General features: G+C 54.8%; 6 protein-coding genes across 6 annotated transcripts; 5 read left to right on the plus strand and 1 right to left on the minus strand.

The window, feature by feature from the left end:
• Positions 1-1010: 1010 nt before the first annotated feature.
• Positions 1011-2999, plus strand: CTAM01_10732 (FHA domain-containing protein; the record flags this gene model as incomplete). Its single annotated transcript, XM_060526746.1, has 3 exons — positions 1011-2140; positions 2192-2285; positions 2352-2999. 3 exons carry the CDS (start codon positions 1011-1013, stop codon positions 2997-2999), a joined length of 1872 nt encoding a protein of 623 aa, XP_060378686.1.
• Positions 3000-3891: 892 nt separating this feature from the next.
• On the plus strand, positions 3892-5637 carry CTAM01_10733 (insulinase; the record flags this gene model as incomplete). Its single annotated transcript, XM_060526747.1, has 1 exon — positions 3892-5637. One exon carries the CDS (start codon positions 3892-3894, stop codon positions 5635-5637), a length of 1746 nt encoding a protein of 581 aa, XP_060378687.1.
• A 663-nt stretch (positions 5638-6300) lies between these two features.
• Positions 6301-9146, minus strand: CTAM01_10734 (uncharacterized protein; the record flags this gene model as incomplete). Its single annotated transcript, XM_060526748.1, has 4 exons — positions 6301-6739; positions 6795-7074; positions 7136-8870; positions 8934-9146. The coding sequence occupies 4 exons, from the start codon at positions 9144-9146 to the stop codon at positions 6301-6303; spliced, it is 2667 nt and encodes an 888-aa protein (XP_060378688.1).
• A 614-nt stretch (positions 9147-9760) lies between these two features.
• On the plus strand, positions 9761-15190 carry CTAM01_10735 (S1 RNA binding domain-containing protein; the record flags this gene model as incomplete). The annotated part of the gene is made up of 3 exons (XM_060526749.1): positions 9761-10168; positions 10220-14602; positions 14657-15190. The coding sequence occupies 3 exons, from the start codon at positions 9761-9763 to the stop codon at positions 15188-15190; spliced, it is 5325 nt and encodes a 1774-aa protein (XP_060378689.1).
• Positions 15191-18423: 3233 nt separating this feature from the next.
• Positions 18424-19791, plus strand: CTAM01_10736 (peroxidase; the record flags this gene model as incomplete). Its single annotated transcript, XM_060526750.1, has 3 exons — positions 18424-19002; positions 19079-19486; positions 19552-19791. 3 exons carry the CDS (start codon positions 18424-18426, stop codon positions 19789-19791), a joined length of 1227 nt encoding a protein of 408 aa, XP_060378690.1.
• A 715-nt stretch (positions 19792-20506) lies between these two features.
• CTAM01_10737 (HypE protein) lies at positions 20507-20890 on the plus strand (the record flags this gene model as incomplete). Its single annotated transcript, XM_060526751.1, has 1 exon — positions 20507-20890. One exon carries the CDS (start codon positions 20507-20509, stop codon positions 20888-20890), a length of 384 nt encoding a protein of 127 aa, XP_060378691.1.
• Positions 20891-21261: the final 371 nt, after the last annotated feature.

Raw genomic sequence — 21261 nt, forward strand, 5'->3', positions numbered from 1 at the left:
TCCAACCTCACCGTCCACGGCCGCGGCGCACTGCTTTCACGCCTAGTCCATCTGGCTGTCCGGGCTCTTCCTTTAGCCACTTGACCCAACTGGGACTGACACTGACGATTACGACGAGCAACAAGAAGAAGTCGACGCCCGTCCTTCTTGGCTCCAAAGCCGAAATACTGACCCTTTCCCCAATCCAGCCGAGCACCACAGACATTCAAGCATCCTTCACTTGCAACTTTCTCCCAGGTCCAACTTTCCAAGGCCTTGCCGCTTGTCGTCCAGACTAAAAAAACCGTCTTCCCCAGGTCCATTTTCTGATCTCGGGCGTAATCTGCTTATTCTTGGTCCATAATACCATTCATCTCTCTCATCTCTTACCCTCGGACCTTACCTCCCATCTCCCTCCCGTCTTGACGATTCCTCCTTGGTCCTTTTCGTCCCTTTGGTCCCTCTGTCCAACCTCGCCTTGCCTCGCTGGTTCACGCCTTGACAGATAGGAACTCGGAATACAGAGTACGGAGTAGAAGAGAGCACCGTAGATTGCTTTCCAGACAGGATCCAGCGACATTCCAAGCAAACACAAGCCGTCTAGACGTCCTCCACTCCCTCTCCCATCCCTCTCTCTTTCTCTTATTCCACCCCTTCACCACATTCTTCCCATAGCTTCTTTGACGCCTTCACTCTCTATTTGCACCCCAAGAGAGACACCCCCAACAAGGCAGTCCACAATCCCGTTCTCCAAGGGACAGGCAAAAGACAAAAAAACCAAGCAAAATAGGTCACTCAGACAAGTCCGCCGACGCCCAGTGATTCAGCCAGCTAGTCAGCCAGACCGCCAGCCGAAACCCACGAGTCGAGAGTCGGCACCATTGCGACACTACCGCCTGATTTCCAGACGGATTCTAACCCTGCGGCGGCCACTACTGCTTATTGCACCCACCGCCAAAAACAGTACAGCCTAACAAACACCAACCCATTCTTCTATCCTCCCAGGCTCCCCCTCCCCCCTCGAGGCGCAAATGTTTACACAACCAGTCGCATCGCCACCGACCGTGGGCCCCGTGCCGACGTCTGTCACCAATCCCGCTTCACCCTCGACACGATCCAGTCGCTTGAGAGGCCTCAGTTATCTCCGCAGCTACACTCAAAATCATATTTTGTCCCGAGAACATAGTAGCCAGGGCTCTAACTCTCCAACATCAAACTCGCATTCTCACGTCGCCGCCCACTCCCACTTTCACCACAACACCGGCACCAGCCCGCACTCTCAGACCCAAACTCAAACTCAAAATCAAAACCACCACAGCAGTCGTTCAGGTTCTAGTCGCCCAACCCCCGGTCTGCAGCGTTCTCTCAGCTATTCGCCTACTTCAACCCCTCGTCGCTCCGACACCGACGCCCATTTGAACCCTCTGTCGCTCGTCGCCTCACTACAGGAGTCACCATCATCGTCAACTTCCTCCGCCAACAGGGCTTCCACCACGCCCTCTTCGCCTGCCATCGAGCGCCCGCCGGTGGATGCACTCCCCTCTATTCTCGACGACGTCATTGCCAGCGGCAGCACCAGCAGCCACATACGGCAGCAATCTGACCAGCAGCCGCAGTCGACCAACGACGCTGAAGCCGCGAACATGACGAGAGCACGCGCCTCTACCACGGGTGATGCCCCTGTCGCAGCCACCCCCGCGCCCGAAAATCTACCTTCGATCCGATTTTCTGCCTACTATGACCCGCGCGCGACACGTCCCAGCCTGACCTTCCCTCCAGTCTCGAGAACGCTGCCCTCGAACGGCGACATCATCAGGGTCGGCCGCTACTCTGAGCGGGATAACCAGCCTAGCATCCCCAACAACACCCCTTCGGCCGCGCCCGTTGGGTTCAAGAGCAAAGTTGTCAGCCGCCGTCATTGCGAATTTTGGTACGACGAAGGCAAATGGTACATCAAGGATGTCAAGAGCTCGTCCGGCACCTTCCTCAACCACATTCGACTTAGCCCCCCGGGAACGGAATCAAAGCCATTTCCCGTCAACGATGGAGACATTGTGCAGCTCGGCATAGATTTCAAAGGCGGCGAGGAAATGATCTTCCGCTGCGTGAAGATGAGGCTAGAGCTGAACAGAGGCTGGCAGAACAAGTTGAACACGTTCAAGTAAGTTGAACCAATTTCGACCGTATCCGTCCTTACGCTTACATCATGCAGCATGGCGACGCACAAGCGCTTGCGGAACATGACTGCAGCCAACTCGGCGAATTCTTCGACGCAGGACTGCTCAATTTGTCTCAACTCTATCGCGGTATGTAGCCGCCGTGTGAACGGATCCCCACATTCCTTGCGGGCAAGCAAGCTAATTGTCTTGTAGCCGTGCCAGTGCTTGTTCGTGGCGCCTTGCTCGCATACCTGGCACTTCAAGTGCATCCGGTCTCTACTGAATTCTCCCCAATACCCCATCTTTGTCTGTCCAAACTGCCGTATGGCTGCCGACCTCGAAGCGGATATTGAGGACCCTGAGGAGGATTGGGAGCAGATGGAGGAAGATGAGGAGCCCGAACAAAAACAACAGAAGCAGGAGGAGAAGGAGACTCCTCCGACTGTCCCGACCGCGCCCCTGGCAGCTCCCGCAGCCGTGGTAAGCTCGAGACCTCAGCTCCCCGAAATTGGCACCGATGATGATGCCATGGACGACTTCACGGTGGCCTTGGACCGCGCCAGAACCGTCGCCGAAGCTCCAGAAGCAGCGCCAAGAACTGTGGCACCCCATACATCCATCCCACCTGTTCCGATCCCAGCAGTCGGCATAGCCCAGACAACTGCACCGCGAAGCGGTCGAGATACACGCACTCCCTCACCCATTGGTAACCACTTGGTCAACGCTACTGAAGGTCCTATTACCCCGCGTAATGATGCTGGGCCATGGGTCTTTGACGGCAGTGCAGGGCGTCGTGCTGCCGAGGCATCGAGTGGAATGCTAAGCCTTGATGCTGCCGCCGAGATGGAAGTTGACCGGTAGAGCCGGTACAGACGTTTACGCAGAGGCATGGCAGGGAGAGATCGAACTACCGGCCTGAAGCACAGGTCAAGTTCTGTCTCCCAGGCATAGAGTGACGCACCCTCACGGAAACGCATGCGTCAAATACGAAGACGGCAAGAGACGGAGAGGAGAAACGCGTTATAAGTTGCGCAGGATTCAGTGAATAAGTTGCATGAGCGAAGGCGTGGAACGGTGTATGGCGTTTGAATGCATTGTGGGTCGCTGTATGCTAGCCACAGCGAAGCAGAGCTATGGTGTTATTTCTCGACCCGGTTTACGGAGGCGGGCTCAATGGAAAGGCTGGCATTTTCTACTTCAGTTACGACAGCGGCTTCTACATGAATCAGGGAGATTCGCAAGCCAGGAGACGGATTCATAGCATTCTTCTAATACAGAGTTGACGAGCGTTTAATACTCGCCTGATTAGCACAAGACGTGAAAATGAGCGACTGGGTTACGATCCTCTGAGAAATTACAACTTCGCATCTGCCGTATCTTAATGGCTTACTAGCCAACGTGTGCAAATCTTTTTCAGTGGATTGGATTGTGTGTTGAGCAGTGCTTACGAGATCTCCGAGCCATGAGACGCAATTCGCGGAATACGAGCGGCGCGGCTCCCAAATGACGTCTCCTTGCTAGATGCATCGTCTGCAATTTAATTGGCCAAGTGCGATACCCCACAAAGACCGACTGTACCGGGACGATAAGGCGATAAGGAGCACCAAGAATTGGATGCGTCAACTCCCGTGAGCACCGAACTTTTCCATAGCCTCGCCATCGTGCACCATCAACCAACGACCGCCAGGGACCACCATTGATCGCACATAAGCCGACCGATCACCCGGTGTACACATCAAAGACCTCACACACGATGCTTCGATCATTAGCGACGCGCCTCCCGCGGCGCGCGGTCGCTTCGACAACCCCCCGTCTTACTGCCGGTTTCCGCCCCTCTACCTCTACGCCCTCCTCCCGCCGGGGACTCGCGACGATCATCGAAGCCATCCCTAAAGAGCCGACAGAACTCGATGCCATCACTACCCTCCCAAATGGCCTGCGCGTTGCTTCTGAAGCTTTACCGGGTTCCTTCTCCGGCGTAGGCGTTTACGTTGATGCTGGCTCCCGGTACGAGGATGCCGGCCTGCGGGGCGTCAGCCACATCATGGACAGGTTGGCCTTTAAGTCAACGGGCAGCCGCAGCGCAGACGACATGCTCGAGTCGGTCGAGGCCCTCGGCGGCAACATCCAGTGCGCGAGCTCAAGAGAGAGCATGATGTACCAGGCGGCGACGTTCAACGGCGCCGTGCCGACAACGATTGGGCTGCTCGCCGAAACGATTCGCGACCCGAAGCTCACTGAGGACGAAGTGCTCGAACAGCTCGGCACCGCAGAGTACGAGATCAAGGAGATTTGGAGCAAGCCGGAGCTTATTCTGCCCGAGCTCGTCCATACGGCAGCCTTCAAGGACAACACCCTCGGCAACCCCCTGCTGTGCCCGGAGGAGCGCCTCGGCAGCATCTCGAGGGAGACGATCAAGCGGTACAGAGATTTGTTCTACCGTCCTGAACGTATCGTCGTTGCGTTTGCGGGTGTCGAGCACACAGAGGCGGTCAAGTTGGCGGAGCACTACTTTGGCGACATGCAGCCCTCCTACCAAGAACCCACGCTCTCAAGGACAGGCTCAGAGACCTCCATCGGCTCCGCGGCCTTAGAATCTACAGACGCTTCCGCCTCCACTTCAGCCTCTTCCTCCCCCGTCCAACAACCTTCAAAACTCCTTTCCAAAGTACCCTTCTTCAAGAACCTCTCCACTTCAGCACCAACCAACGCCTCCGTCCAGATCGGCGGCGCATCGCAGCTCTACGGCATCAACTCGCCAGCCCACTACACCGGCGGCTTCCTCTCCCTCCCGCCCCAACCCCCGTCCCTGAACCCGAACCTCCCGACCTTCACCCACATCCACCTCGCCTTCGAGGGTCTCCCCATCTCCTCAGACGACATCTACGCCCTCGCGACCCTGCAGACCCTCCTCGGCGGCGGCGGTTCCTTCTCGGCCGGCGGCCCTGGAAAGGGAATGTACTCCCGTCTCTACACAAACGTCCTCAACCAGCACGGCTGGGTGGAATCCTGCGTCGCCTTCAACCACTCCTACACCGACTCCGGCCTCTTTGGCATCTCCGCCAGCTGCATCCCCGGCCGGACGGCGAGCATGCTCGACGTCATGTGCCGCGAGCTCCGCGCCCTCACCCTCGACACGGGCTTCTCCGCCCTCAAGGCAGCGGAAGTCAACCGCGCCAAGAACCAGCTCCGCTCGAGCCTGCTCATGAATCTCGAGAGCCGTATGGTGGAGCTCGAGGATCTCGGCAGGCAGGTGCAGGTCCACGGGCGCAAGATTCCCGTCACGGACATGTGTCGCAAGATTGAGGCGTTGACGGTCGAGGACCTCCGGCGCGTTGCGCGTATTGTCGTCGGCGGGCTGGTCGAGAACCCCGGCAAGGGCAGCGGTGCGCCGACGGTCGTGTTGCAGGAGGCCCAGGCGCATGGTGTCAGTACGCATACTATCGAGTGGGAGGCGATTCAGAATACGATTTACGATTGGCAATTGGGCAAGCGGTAAACGGTCCTAGAGGATGTTTTGTCTCGATAGATTGTAGCGAATGTGGGCTGTGTTGGGATAGGGAGATGGCATAGAAAGTGGCCATGATTTGTATCATAGAAGAGAAAGAGACAGAAGAATACTCGACAAGTTTGGAAGGATTGTTGGGCTGAAGTGTAAAAAATATTTAATGGCTGGCTATCCTCAAGGACAACAGGATGTGTTCTCTCAGCAGTAGTGTAGAAAAAGTATCCCCCTTTTTTTTTTCATCAAACAGAAAAGTCTTATTCCGCTCGGTGACTAGAATCTAGTGACAAAGTTGATTATCTAGTAAAACATCATATAATACCTTAAAATAATATTGGGAATGAAAACGGGAACTGAATTTTTGAATAGTGTATTGAATTTGTGTACATTGTAAGATCTGTATTTGTGTTGTCGTATTGTAAGGACACCCACCCACCGTGTAATAATCGTAGATGTGTGTTAAGTCTAAGTAGGTATACGTCTTTCTTTCCCTCAAAGCAAGGCAAGAAACGCCGATGAATCCATATAATCAGGACGTAGCCGCTAAACTCCTCCCAAAAAAAGACAAAGAAAAAGAAAGTGAGGGATGGACAATCGTGTTGAGATCAGGGGTTCTATCTCAGTCCCAAGGTGTATGCTCAAGTCGCGCCATCGTCTTCAAAGCTTCGATCGAATCGCCTCAAGCCGATACTTGACATCCTTGAGTGCCTTCGTAACAGGCTTCCAGTCATCAAACTGCCTCAGCAGCTCCTCCGTCTCAGACGACAGCTCCGTACGGACAAAGTCCTCCTCCAGCAGGCCGCGCATGATCCAGGGCAGATGGTAAGGGTTTGGGTTCGCGACAGAGGCCCCGGCTCCGGCACCTGTTGAGTCGCGACGATGGGCGACGGTGGCGGGCACGTTGGGTCGGACGTCGGACGTCTCGAGTGCGTGGGTGAGTGCGAGGTCGTAGACTTGGTTGTCGTAGTAGAGGCGCGAGTGGCCTTCCCCCGAGTAGAGGCTGCCTGCGAGCGGCGTCGAGAGTTCTCTTATCAGTCCGTGGTCTGACACGCCTAGGTTGCGGAGTTTGAGGGCGAAACCAACAAGGTGGGCGATGCTGTGTGAATGTGTTAGTGGTGTGCATGAAATGGCAGGGCAGCAAATTCACTCACAAGTCTGGCGCGTGGATGCGGCCGTCGATGAACACAGCGCGGTAGATGTAAGGATGAGATGCCGGTGAGTAGATTGCTGACTCCATCGGCACGAGCTGGTCGTCAATGCTGCCGATATATGTGATTCTTGCACCGTACTGGAGGACTTCTTTGAGCGAGTGCTCGTATCTCTTCGAAATTTCGCTGTCCGGGTTTGAGAATTCCCACAACTCATTGGCGGCTCCCATAAGGATTCCCATACTTGACTTGTAGTCGGGGAACGGACCCAGCGAGACTCCGGCTGCGCACGTCAGTTATCATTCTTAGATCGGGGTGTCTGAAAAGTACTGTCAAGGACTCACCCATTGCGCATACGCCGATTTTGGCATTCGTTATAATACCCAGATCTATCAACTTCGCCAAGAGCATGACTCCTACTGGCACACCTTGAGAGTGACTGGCGACCAAAATGAGATCAGCGTTGCGAATGTGCTCGATCCAGTTAAGAAGAAGCTTCCACAAGTTGTCTACTCTGTCCGCAATCTTGCCGTCACCCTCCAAAGCGACCTTTTCAATTTCGCAGTCGGGACATCCGTGGGCATCAGTCCATCTCCTGATGGCTTCAGCGCCGAGGTTTGCAAATCGTAATGATGTTCCTGTCGGTTGGCCGACCATGGGTCTCAGGTACATCGCTGGGAAAAGTCCGTGTACGCCAATCGCGATAGCTTTCTTGATCTTTGGCGTTTCCTTTACCTTATAAACATGATTCGCCGGGGGCTGCTGCGTGCGAAGCAACAGGGAGGTGATTTGTTTTATGATGGATGGGTTGTCTTTCATCCGATAGGTACTCCCAAATGATGGCAAGAGCAGATTCGGAGGGGTCGCTTTCGAAAGTGTTTCTTGGCTTGGGCTAGCCTTTGGTGTGCCTGGTTTAAGGGGTGGTTCTTTGGGTGTCGTTTCCGCCAAAGAAGCCTTCGATGAGGCCACAGATTCCGGCCGATTCGGTGTCCCCGGTCTAGATGGTATGTCTAGGTCCATCGATTGAGGCCGGTTTCTTTTACTTTTTCTTCCAAACGTTGATGGTGCTGACGCGGTACCCGCCTTGATACTTTTGGATGACTTTGCATCTTTGGAGCTCTTGGCATTTTTCCCGTCTTTCGTTGCTTGGTCTGATTGTGCTTGTTCGACGCTGATTCCCGTGTGCTCTGGGTGCGCTTCTGATCCCTGACCAATGATCGCAAGCTCGCCTGATTCTGGCTGTGCTGTCTGGCTTTTGCTCCCTTCGGCTTTCGGGCGAGTGTCTCTAGACCAGAACGCCCAGGTGGAACCGGCTGAGGGTGTCTTAGCAGGTTCTGGCTTTGGTGGTGGTGCGTCCTCCATGACAACGTCTTCGGGCTGCTTCGCCGGCTCCTCGGGTGCCTTTGGCATCTCGGTGCTTTCGGTTGGCTTCGGGATATCTGAGTCTGGAGGGTTCTCTGTCACAGGAGCGTTTGAGTACCAGAAGCCAAACCAAGAGTTTGTCGATGATGGCGGGTTCGGCCCTGCGTTTTCGGCGAAAGCCTCAGCGGATGGTGTCTCGGCTGGTGGTGCTTGCTGGGACTCTGGCTGTGGTAAAGGATCTGCTTCCTTTGGTGTCTCTTCGACGGGAGTGAACGACTGTGTTTCTATTACTGGGGCCCGTGCTAGCCACCCAAACCAACTTGATGCTGCTGCCGGTGGCTCGACGCCTTGCGCTTGCGGTTCTTCTATCGCCTTGCTCGTATCGTCGACTTTCGCTGGTATTCCCTCTACTGCCTTACTAGTCTCTGTCGATGGAGCCTGCGCTTTAGCAGCACTACCACCGTCCTTCTTGATCGTTGCGTCTCCTTCCGGCGTCGCAGCGCCGTCCTCGGGTATCTGTGGTAATGATGCTGATGAATCGGCTGGGCCGTCGAAACTCGCCGAGTCAATGCTCTTCTTGGTGTCAAATCTTCGAAAATCGGGAGTACTGGAGGGCTTCGAAGTGCCTCCGAAAATGGTTTCTCGTGCCAGTTGAGTCGATGCGGAAGTCTTTGGGACGCGTGGCCAAGAGCCGTACCAACTGCGCGCTTTGCGGACCTGCATCTTGAATTTAGTCTTTGCGCCCCAACAACCTGCAGTGCACTGTAATAGAAAACCTACCTGTTTCTGTGAGTTCTGTGGTGTGTTCTTCGTCTCGCTGCCGCTTCTATCCCTCATCAGAGGCATCTCTCGCGTCGGGCGGTTCGCGGGTTCTGAGACGGCCGTGACCTGTGACGTAGCCGACGTTGGAATCGCAGGGGCAATTGCCGCAGGCGGTGGGCTCGATGAGCTCGGCGCAGATGGAGTGGTACGCTGGCGCTTTCGAGGAGACATGGCGGAGGAAAGGTTTAGTCGTGGGGGAAATTCGGGCGAACAGATTGAAAGTCAATCTGCCGCATATTCGTTTTGAGAAATCAGTGTCGGAGGCTGGTAGGAAGATGACAGCAACTGGCCGTTGTTGTTGAATGAGTTGCCTGGGATGGTGGCGCCCATGTTTGGCGGTCGACCTGGGATCACTGTCCAGGCGGAACCTGGCGCTACTCAGGTACTCTTTACAGTATGGTACTTTGGGTCGGGTGGTCTGGCGGCGGGTGCAGGCGGCCAACCCCTCCAAATGACACCCAGCTGATTAGATAAGGCACATTAAGGTAGGTACCTGTCCCGCTGGTGGCCGCCACCTCGGCTTCCATTTTGTTGATGATCATTCCCCCTAGCACCCACCTGCAGTCGCCCGCTTTTTGGTGGAGGGCCCGATAAGCCATTCCATCTTATCGTTATCGTTATCGCCTTGCATCCCGCGCCCAAAGGCGAAAAAAATGTTTTGAGTGGAGTATTCGCAAAGAAAGGTCCCTGTGCCTTTTTTTTTTTTTTCTTTCCTCTCCGATCTCAATATCGAGTCCAGGACTGTTGCAAGCGATTGCAACTGACTTTCGGGCACAACCACAACCATGAGCTCTCTCAAGCGAAAGGATGCCCCCGGCGGTACTCCTCCGTCAAAAGCAGCAAAGGCCTCCAAGGTCTCTCGGCCGTCGAAGCGCGATACGCCCAGCAAGGACAAGAAGGACAGGAAGACGACTGAAGATGCTCCTGCACCCCGGGCTCCCGCAGTCTCAGCACTGCTCAAGGACGAAGAGCCTTTGTTCCCCCGTGGAGGCGGAAGTGTTCTTACGCCCCTCGAGCAGAAGCAGATCACCATGGAGGCAAAGGCAGACGCCGCAAAGGAAGAGGCCGAATTGTTCGACACGAATGTCAAGGGAAAGGCAAAGAAAGAGAAGAGGAGGAAAGCAAAGGATACCAAGGATACAAAACCTGCAAGAGATGAGGATGCAGTCAAGATTGAGGGTCTCAACTTCAAGGTATGGCATTTCTGTCCCCATTGGAGCAAACGTAGCTAACACAGTAAAAAGCGATTGGTGAAGGGCTCTTTGGTGCTTGGTCAGATTAACCATATCGACCCGGTTCAACTGACAATCGCGCTGCCGAACAACCTTACAGGAACCGTCTCGATCGCTGCGATCTCGGACACAATTAACTCCAAGCTCGAGAAAGACGCTGCCGACGAAAGCGAAGACGACGAGGAGGACGAAGACGATGAGGGCATTGACCTCAAGTCCATGTTCAAGGTCGGCCAGTACGTTCGCGCACAAGTTCAGTCGACCGCAGACGAGTCCGGCACCGGCAAGCCCAAACGCCGCATCGAGCTCTCCCTTCGGCCTACCGATGCCAACACTGGCATTTCTAGTGACGAGGTCGTCGGATACACAACCCTCATGGCATCAGTCACCAGCGTTCAGGATCACGGTTACGAGATGGACTTGGGTATTGAGGGTGATCTGAAGGGTTTCTTGGCTAAGAAGGAAGTCGGTCCCGACATGGATGAGGCAAGCTTGCGACCAGGCGCCGTCTGCCTGTGCGTCGTGAAGGCCGTTACAGGCATCATTGTCCAGCTCTCAACCGATCCTCTGAAGCTGGGCAACACCTCCCTCGTGGCGTCGAGCGCTCCGACAATCAACTCCTTCTTGCCTGGTTCCTTGGCCGATGTTCTGCTCACCGAGGTGACTAGCAGAGGTCTGCAGGGAAAGCTCCTTGGCCACTTGCCAGTTACCGCCGATTTGATTCACTCAGGTGTTGGTCCCGATGGAGTTGACTTGGAAGCCAAGTACAAAGTGGGCAGCCGCGTCAAGGCCAGAATTATTTGCAACTTCCCTGCTGCGCGAGAGCCCAAGCTCGGTATGTCTCTACTACCGCACATCGTCTCTCTACAGCCCAAGTTGTCCGGCAAAGGCAGCAGAGCCAAGGCTCCTCTTGACCTACTTCCCATTGCTTCATTTGTGGAGGAGTGCACTGTGCGCCATGTCGAGCCTGAGATCGGTCTCTACGTTGACACTGGGGTTCCTGGCATTTCCGGTTTCGTTCACATTTCTCGCGTCAAGGATGGCAAGGTCGACGCACTGTACGAAGGCAGTGGCCCTCACAAGGTTGGCTCAACACACCGCGGCAGAGTCGTCGGATACAGCCCTCTGGATGCCATGTTCTTGCTGTCATTTGAGCAAACCATCCTTGACCAGCCTTTCATCCGCCTTGAGGATGTTCCCGTTGGAGAGGTCGTTTCTGGCAAGATCGAGAAGGTCATTATCGGCGAGAACGGCATTAGTGGCTTGATCGTGAAGCTGGCTGAGGGCATCAGTGGTTACGTGCATGAATCACATTTCGCCGATGTTAAGCTCCAGCACCCCGAGAAGAAGTTCAGGGAGGGGGCCACTGTCAAGGCGAGAGTGCTTTCAGTGCGTCCACGAAAGCGCCAGCTTCGCCTTACCTTAAAGAAGACTTTGGTCAACTCAGATGCACCGATCATTAAGAACCTCGAGGAGGTTCAGGTCGGTCTGCAGACTCCGGGAACGATCACTGAGATTGGCTCCGCCGGTGCCCAGCTCGAGTTCTTTGGCGGTGTCAGAGGGTTCCTGCCAGTGTCACAGATGAGCGAGGCCTACATCAAGGACCCTAGAGATCACTTCCGCACCGGCCAGGTTGTCAGTGTTCACGTCCTCAGCGTGACCCCCGAGGACCGCAGGATGATTGTTTCATGCAAGGACCCTTCGGCTTTCGGTCTCGATAAGCAGGCAGCGCTCAAGGCACTGAAGGTCGGCGACATCGTCTCTGCCAAGGTCAGCCAGAAGACGGAAGATGAGGTCTACGTCGATCTTGAGGAGAGTGGTCTCAAGGCCATCATCCGCACTGGTCACCTCTCGGATAAGTCTGCTAGCAAGACCCAGGCCGCTCTTAAGCGCATCAATGTCGGCAACACTCTTACGGATCTCATGGTTTTGGACAAGAACGAGCTGAGACGTGCTGTTATCCTTACCCAGAAGCCCAGCTTCATTGAAGCCAGTAAGAACGGCAAGCTTCTGACAAGCGTTGAGGATGCGACTTCCGGTGCCGTTGCGCCCGCCTATGTCCGGGAGATTGGTCCTCACGCCGTTTACGTTCAATTTGGTGGCAATGTCACCGCCATCCTCCCCAAGAGCAAGTTGCCAAAGGATGTGCAAGACAAGGAGGCATTCGGCATGCGCAAGCACCAGAGCATCGAGGTCAAGATTGTGTCCTCCAACCCCGAGCAGAACCGCATCATTGTTGCACCAGCCTCGGCGGATGGGCCTGCTCCCACGGTATCAGAGTCAGCCATTAACTCTGTCGACGACAGCATCAAGACAGTCGACGATGTCGCACTCGGCACTATTCTCAATGCCCAGGTCACGTCCGTCAAGAACACGCAGCTGAACGTCAGGGTTGCCGACAACATTCAGGGCCGTATCGACGTTTCACAGTTCTTTGACAAGTGGGAGGACATCACCAATCGCAAGAACCCTCTGCAAAAGGTCAAGGCGAACGAGATCATCCGGGTGCGTGCTATCGGTATTCACGATTCCAAGAACTACCGTTTCCTGCCTTTCTCACACCGTTCCACACACTCCGTCATCGAATTCTCCGCCAAGAAGAGCGACCTGGAGACCGAGGACGTCGAACTTCTTTCCTACGACACGATCAAGGTTGGCTCTTCCCACGTCGCCTTTGTCAACAACCACGGCAAGAACTGCTTGTGGGTAAACATCTCACCCACGGTTCGCGGCAGAATCGGCATCATGGACGTTTCTGACGACCTCTCTCATGCTGGCAATCTTGAGAAGCACTTCCCCATTGGTTCTGCTCTCAAGGTGCGCGTAGTCTCGGTCGATGCTGAGAAGGGACACCTGGACCTGTCAGCTCGATCATCCACCGGCTCCACTGAGGTCACTTGGGACTCCCTCAAGAGGAACGTGGCTCTTCCCGGAAGAGTGACCAAGATCAACGATCGCTCCGTCATGATCAAGCTTAGCGAGTCTGTTTCTGGACCGGTTCACTTGGTCGATCTTTGTGATGACTACGACCAAGCCAACACGCTCAAGTACAACAAGGGCGAAATCATCCGCGTCTCCGTGGTGGAGGTCGACAAGAGCGACAAGAGACTAAGATTGTCAACCAGACCCTCCCGCATCCTCAGTTCCACATCTCCTATCGCGGATCGTGAAATCACCCGGGTGTCTCAGATCGCCTCTGGAGACATTATCCGTGGTTTTGTGAAAAACGTGACTGACAAGGGTGTCTTTGTGCAACTTGGAGGTACCGTCTCTGCTTTGGTCAAGATCGGCAACTTGTCTGATCGTTACATCAAAGACTGGAAGGGCAACTTCCAAGTTGATCAACTGGTGAAGGGCCGAGTGATCAACGTCGACGCCGCTACCAGCCAAGTCGAGCTTAGTCTCAAGGCCTCTGTGGTTGAGAACGACTACACGCCCCCGGTGACGTACAAGGACGTCAAGGAAGGCCAGGTCGTCACCGGAAAGGTTCGCAAGGTCGAGGAGTTTGGTGCGTTCATCGTGGTGGATAACTCTCTCAACGTCAGCGGCCTATGCCATCGCAGTCAGATGGCTGAGAAGCCCGTTGAGGATGCCCGCAAGCTTTACAACGAGGGCGATGTGGTAAAGGCCAAGATTCTCTCAATAGATGAGGAGAAGAGACGCATCACATTCGGTTTGAAGCCTAGCTATTTCGACGAGGACAGCGACATGGAGGACGTCGACGGAGGTGCTGATCTCGAGAGCGATGAGGACTCTGACGTTGAGATGGGAGATGGCGGCGCTCAACTTGCCATCCGCGGTACCGACAACTCTGAGGAGTCCGATGAGGAAGACGAAGAGTACGAAGACGGCGACGAAGAGGAGGATGAGGACAGCGACGTGGATATGGACGAAGACGCAACGGCTAGCAAGGGTCTCAGCTCTGGCAAGTACGACTGGACTGGCGACGCGTTTGACGACTCAGAAAACGAGCCAAAGGCCAAATCAAAGAAGTCAAAGACGACGGAAAAGAAGGAGAAGAAGAAGGGTGGCGAAATCCAGATTGATCGTACAGCCGATCTTGATGCCCACGGACCGCAAACCGCCACCGACTACGAGCGTCTCCTGCTGGGTCAGCCCGACTCATCCCAGCTGTGGATCGAGTATATGGCTCTGCAGATGAAGGTCAGCGAGCTGTCGAAGGCTCGCGAGACTGCTGAACGTGCCATCAAAACGATCAACATCCGGGAGCAGACTGAGAAGCTCAACGTCTGGATCGCCTACCTCAACTTGGAGGTTGCTTACGGCACCAAGGCTTCCACCGAGGAGGTCTTCAAGCGCGCCTGCCAGTACAACGACGAGCAGGAGGTTCACGAGCGTTTGGCCAGCATCTACATTCAGTCCGGAAAGCTCAAGGTAAGCAGTGCCAATAGCCCATTCAAGTCAAACGTTACTAACACATCCATACAGCAAGCGGATGATGTCTTCCAATCACTGGTCGCCAAGTTCAAGTCGAAGTCACCAAAGGTGTGGGAGAACTACGCCCACTTCCTCCACGTGACGATGAACGAGCCCGACCGCGCGCGTGCCCTCCTGCCCCGCGCGACTCAAGCCCTCGAGGAGCGTCACACAGCGCAGCTGATGGCCTCTTTTGGCGCCCTCGAGTTCAAGTCGCCTAACGGCGACGCGGAGCGCGGCCGCACAACGTTCGAGACAATCCTGGCGACGTGGCCGAAGCGGTTCGACCTGTGGAACCAGCTGGCGGACCTCGAGATCGCGGCCGCGGAGCCGGACGCCACGGCGATCCGGGATGTGTTTGAGAGGGGTACCAAGGCCAAGGGCCTGAAGCCCAAGAAGGCGATGAAGTGGTTCAAGAGGTGGGCCGACTGGGAGGAGAAGATCAGCCCCAAGGGCCGGGACAAGGTGATGGCCAAGGCGCAGGAGTGGGTTGCCGCGGCGAAGGCCAAGAAGGGGGCTGCTGTTGAGGAGGACGATGAGGAGTGAAGAAGCTGAAGATTCCCGGATTGTCATCGAACCGCAAAAAAAGGAAAAGTTTTTGGTTGGTAATGAATTTTGTTTTTGGCATGGGGGGTCCAACTCATTGGCCGCCTCCCCTTGTTTGTACTTGGGCTAGACTGAGCAGCTCTTCTTCTTCTATGTGTCAATAACGGTACGAATGGGATAATACGAATATTTCCTGACCCGACCTGACCTGAAAGCTCCCAACCCAATATTGCATTTATGGCCCGGCCTGCTTGGCCCCTGACACCGATGCTGACCGCCACCTGTAACTCACCTACTTTGCATTGACCAAATGCAGCCTAGCTTCATGGGTTGGGTGAAAGAAGGATGTAACCTGCCCGTGATCGACGCCGGGGTTGAGGTGTGTTTTTGCTTCATTCTCCAGATGCCGATGAATGCGACCCCAAAGAAAGTCTCCAAGTCTAGAAGTCTAATGTATCCCAAAACTTTCCAGTCGCCATTCCAGTAAAAGATTTTGCCTCTGATCTCCCAAGTGTCAACTGTCTGTCATGAGACTTGTAGACAGCTGAACTCATCCATTCTCTCTAACGAGTTAGCAAGATCAATAGTAGCGGGCTTGGCAGTGAGAAAAGGGGGGCTTAGTTAGTCTTCATGGTCCGGCGACGCAGCTCGAGATGCTGCGTCTGCAGCCAAGCCAATGCGTCCCAATAGCTAGGTTCCCAGCGCATCTCAGCATATGCAGCACTCTGCAGGATTAATTCTTGGGGTCAAAAAAGTAAGCTTATCTCACTCAGTGGGCTGAAGATGGGAGAGAAGTTGTGAGCGAATGAGTCCAGATGAGGGCGGCGACTCAAGATGAGTGAGTGACCTTTTGCTTACCTTATGTAATGAGATGAAGGCAAAGTCAGCAGGAAACGGTGCGGCTGGACTGCCGTGCGCCACAGCTGAAAATAGGTCAGGCCCGATTGGGACACATTCTTCCAGTTGACCAAAACTTCCTTTCTTTCCCCTCCTCTCATGTCTTCTGATGAACATGGCCAGACTTCATTCATCCGAACAACTCAGAATCCCATGGTTCGCATGAATGCTGAATTTCATCGCTACTGCGTTTGAGAGTTCCCTCGTAAACGAATCCTTCAGAGACGAACACAGCTCTCTCGTACCTGGTTGGATTGAAGTGAAAACAAACTCGAGACCGGGTCGGCATAGAAACGAACGCCAGTCAAACAAGCTGAACTCAAGCCAGCAGCGGTACCTGCATCGACAAGGCTCGCGATATGATGGAAGGGAGGGGGGGGGGGGGGGGGGTGGAGGGGGCCTGTGGTGGGTTTTCGCGGGGGCCCGCGGGGGGGGTAGAAGGGGGGGGGGGCGGGTGCGGAGCGGGGGGGGGGGGGGAGGGGGGGGGGAGGGGGGGGGGGGGGGGGGGGGGGCATGAAGGCTCGTCCGAAATCGTGCTTGATCCTTCGCAGGGCCGCAGCAGTGGTTGAACAGGCATGAGGCACCGTGCTCTGGAAGCTTCTGTGCTGGATTTGATGGATGGGAGGCATCGATTCCCTCGTGGCGCGGTAGCACCAGGCCAACAACTCGGGCGACTGACGAGAAGGGAAGAAACACAGACTCTCAGGTGCCTCATTCTGCTCAGTGCTCAATCCCTCTCACCCAGCCAGTGGGGGAGGGAGAGAGGGGTATTGAGCATATGACGATGGGCGACTTGCAGATGCTCGTATATGTGCAGAACTGACATTTTCATCCGAGCGGTCGGTTCACCGACCAACATCGGATATCGCCTCTTCAGGGACCTCGCCCCAATCAGGAGAAAGGTAAAGGTAAGGATCGAAGAACCGCAGACCGACCTGCCAGCGCATTTGCGGCGCTCAATAGCGTCAAGCGGGAAAGGAGAAGCAATGAATGGGTGAGAGCGAGACGACAACACCGAGCGGCCTTGGGAAATCAAGTCCAGCAAGCTGTTGATCTTGGCTCAGCGGACGGCGCCACGCGAGTCGCGACGCACCGCCCATCGCAGCCTAGGCAACGGCCTCTCGGGTCTGTCTGTTACTGTAGTGCCTAGCTTGTTTCTGCCATGGTCTGACGGCTTTCACGAACAACCTTCTTTCTCTTCAAGCTTGTTCTTCCTTCTCTTAGCTCTTCCAGAGTACACAGTACAAGGAAAGGCCCCTTTTGCCCTGGCGATCTAGCTCCGTCTTTCTGTTTTGGCGCCGTGTACCAACACAAGAAGCTTAAACGCTCACCATCCAATCCCACACCGTTCTTGGCATGGCGTTTCCCATTGTGTCTAGTGCCATGCGATACGAGAGGTCAACGCCCCCTGTCACCGGCGAGTCTGCGCACCGTGACACGGCCGGTGGACGCGGGGACCACGGACTTACACCTCGGGGTGGGGCGCACCGCATCTGTACTTGTAGATGCTTTTTCCATATGCCACATGTATGTGAGTCTATTGTTAGAGCCGGCTTAGCGTGCATTACAGCTCCGGTGCATGGGTGGGTGTCCTTATTCCAGTCCTCTGGTTCCCTCCCCTGTGCCGTCAGACCGACCACCTTTTCGGCGAATGATTATCGAGGAATATCTGCTGATGCCGGTGGCGGACGGTGCGGTGGTGATCACTGATGGGCCGTCCGAGGCCCAAGGCTAGGCCTAAGAAATGCTAGGCATCGCGTTTCTTGTTCCTTCGTTGTCCCGTCTTCAAGTCCGGGGTGGCATGCTTTTCTGGTCCCTCGATCCTCCTCCCAAAGGGCTGAGTATCACACGCTACAGGACCAAGCTGGCACAGCAGCGCAGGCGTCTGGAGAGTTGACGACAGGTACCCGGGATCCGAGGCATCGAGCTACTCGTGTCGTGAGATCTGACTAGAGGTTGTCGGTATCTGTTTAGACTCTCACACCAGAGGGCTTGTCCCGAAGGAGCCATGCACGCTAAGAAGGCGAGCCCTCTTTTGGAGAGAGTAAACGTCCGGGAGCCTCATGGAAGAAAGCTGGACAAGCCTAGTTCTGGCAGACCATGCTATGATGAATGGCTCCTTGCCAAGAAACGAACGAAGATGATATAAGGCCATGATGTCCGGCTTCCATCTCCAGCATCATCTCCTCTCCATCAAGTCATTTCCTCTCTATCCCTTTCCCTTCTTTCCAACGACCGTTAGTGTCATTGTCATTCGCTATTTCAACTTCAATTCCATTCTCTAATTCAGCACATTCGCTTCCGTCGATATCCAAGAAACTTTCATCATCATCATCATGCATCTCACATCCGTCCTCGCCACCTCCCTAGCCCTAGTGTCTCTCCCAGGGACCATGGGCTACCCAGGCATGGGCGAGCAAATGGCCGAAATCATGGCCCGCAAAAGCGACGCCGGCGACTCCAACGAGCTCCTCGGTGACCTCGTCACCCTCAAAGACAAGGACCTCACCCCCGTCGGCAAGGACATCAAGAGGATGCTTCAGGGCAAAGGCGACCCAGAGTCCAACGACAGATACAGCAAGGTCCCCGACCTGACTTCGGACAAGTGCAAAAAGGATACCTGCTGCGTCTGGCGCTACGTAGCCGACGACATGTACCAGTTCATGGCCGGCAAGTCGGGCCGCTGCACGGGTCTGGCCCGCGCCGCCGTCCGCCTCGGCTTCCACGACGCCGGAACGTGGTCCAAGGCTACGGCGTCACAGGGTGGGGGCGCTGATGGCAGTATCCTTCTTGCCCCTGGAGAGATTGACCGCTTCGAGAACCGCGGTCTGCAGGATGTTGCTGTCAAGTTCAAGGAGTTATACGGCAAGTATAAGGGCATGGGCTGGGACATTGGCATGGGCGACTTCATCCAGGTACGTTCCCAGACACTGATCAACAACATACTTCCTTACTGTGAAGCAGATCATTGCTAACCAAGCATACAAATAGATGGGTGCAAATGTCGCAACAGTAGTCTGCCCTCTCGGCCCGCGCATCAAGTCCTACGTCGGCCGCAAGGACAGCGCCAACGGCTCCCCCGACGGCCTTCTCCCGAGCCCCTTCCAGCCGGCCGACCAGCTCTTCCGCGACAAGACCATCGGCCCGCACGGTCTCGTCGCCCTGCTCGGCGCGCACACCACCAGTCAGCAGAACTTTGTCAACACCACCCGCGCTGGTGACCCCCAGGACAGCACACCCGGCGTCTGGGACGTGCTCTACTACAAGGAGACGCTCAGCTCCAACTCGCCGCCTCGCGTGTTCAAGTTCCCCAGCGACATTGCCATCTCCCAGCACCCCGAGACGGCCAAGGAGTTCAAGGAGTTTGCTGGCCCCGGCGGACAGCACCACTGGAACGAGGTACGATGATCTCCCCCTGTGACTTGTGCGCTAGAAGTAGGGTATTAACATGGCTTGCCTGATAGGACTACGCTCGTGAATACATCCGCCTCTCTCTTCTGGGAGTCAACAATATCAACCAGCTCACCGAGTGCACCAAGGTCCTGCCCCCTGCTGTGAACGGCTTCCGCGCCGTCGATCAGTACAAGCTCGACAAGTGGCTCAACAGCGTCGGCAACAAGGGTTCTGCTAAGAAGGTTGCCGAGGATATCGAGAAGGGCGACCCCGCCTCCGTTGAGGTTCCTCCTGTCAACAACCGTAACTAAATCTTTGTGGCTTGTCTTTAAAGTAATGGCGTTGGTATAGATCTGGCTTGGAAGATTAATGAGGGCGTTGCATATTACCAGGTTCGGAGTTACGGTACCAGGTCCTTGTTGACCAATTGTATAAATTAAGCGTCCAATGACCTCATATGTCATATAATACTTCAAACTCGATAGTAACTACGATACAGTCTTTTTCATACGATGTGGATATGTTTGATAGCAAAACTACAATGTCGAGAATGTGTGTCGGCCACTGACTCGGATCACGGCATGCCTGGAAAGCTTATTCCTTGAGCGACTCGTGGCAAAGCAGTGACCACGGTGTATATATTTGCCGGCTGGATGAGGCGTCAGATAGAATCAAGCTTTTGGAAAGACAAATGAGTAAGGAGAATCTGAATTATTGTCCAAAAAGTTGTGGTCCTGGATGTTGAAAATTCTCTTCTCAGCTACGTGTCGACAGGCCCTGGTGGTTCTTCGGACCTGACAGTGTTCGGACCGAGAACAAGCTGGACCCTTGAGTGTACTGTGTGACATCGACGTTATTTTAAACTTCAGCGCTGTCCTCAAGTGACCTCTCGTCCCGCCTAACTAGCCTTTGACTGAACAACATCTTCCTTAGACCTCAACGTCGCATAGGATACAATTCCCATGGTACATCAATCCTAGAGATCGTCACACCCAGCCCATTTGTTCTTCTACCACCATCGAAAAAATGGATTATCGCCTGGTCCTCTTTCTCTACCGCAAAAAGGATATTACACACGCTGAGTTCAGAGATCACTACGAGTACATACACATACCCCTCACCCGAGAACTCACCGGCTCCCGTTTCCCCTCCCTGCACTCGAGACGGTACATTGAACGATCGCCAAAGGACGAGCCAACTGTCCTCATCGGGAAAAGCACCGGAGAGGAGCCTGACGCAGTGGTAGAAATTGGGTTCAAGAACGAGGAGGCGGCGCAAGCGTTTTTCGATGTGACCAACTCTGGGGAGGTCGAGGAGAGGTTGCGGAAGGATAATGCGCAATTTCTGGACTGGGAAAGGCTGAAGATTATGAGGATCGGGGACGTTTTTGAGACGCGTAGGGAGGACTAAGGCGAATAAAGTCCATCCATGTGAGGACTTTGTACTTTTTATGAGGTCACAAATCATAAATGGATGATGTCGGCAATTTGTTCGGCCGCTTATGTCGACGCAGCTACTGGATCCTCCGCAACAGCTCCATTAATCCTATTCTTGTTGCCTCTTTTTTTTTCTAAAGAGGTTTTAGTTCCGAGACTGGGGGAGCAGTCTTGACTTGACTACTTCTGCTGAACGTCTCTCCAATACGATGGATTGAGTGTACAAAAATACGCGTATTTCGTTAAGCCTCACCATAGCCTAGTGCCGAGTTCTACATATAACGCGGGCACGTTGGTAATTTTCTATATATGAAGACATTCCGAAGCTCATTCTATCGATATTCG

This window comes from Colletotrichum tamarilloi, assembly GCF_030869305.1.
Source record: "Colletotrichum tamarilloi strain Tom-12 chromosome Unknown Scaffold_51.1, whole genome shotgun sequence".
Lineage (NCBI taxonomy): Eukaryota > Fungi > Ascomycota > Sordariomycetes > Glomerellales > Glomerellaceae > Colletotrichum > Colletotrichum tamarilloi.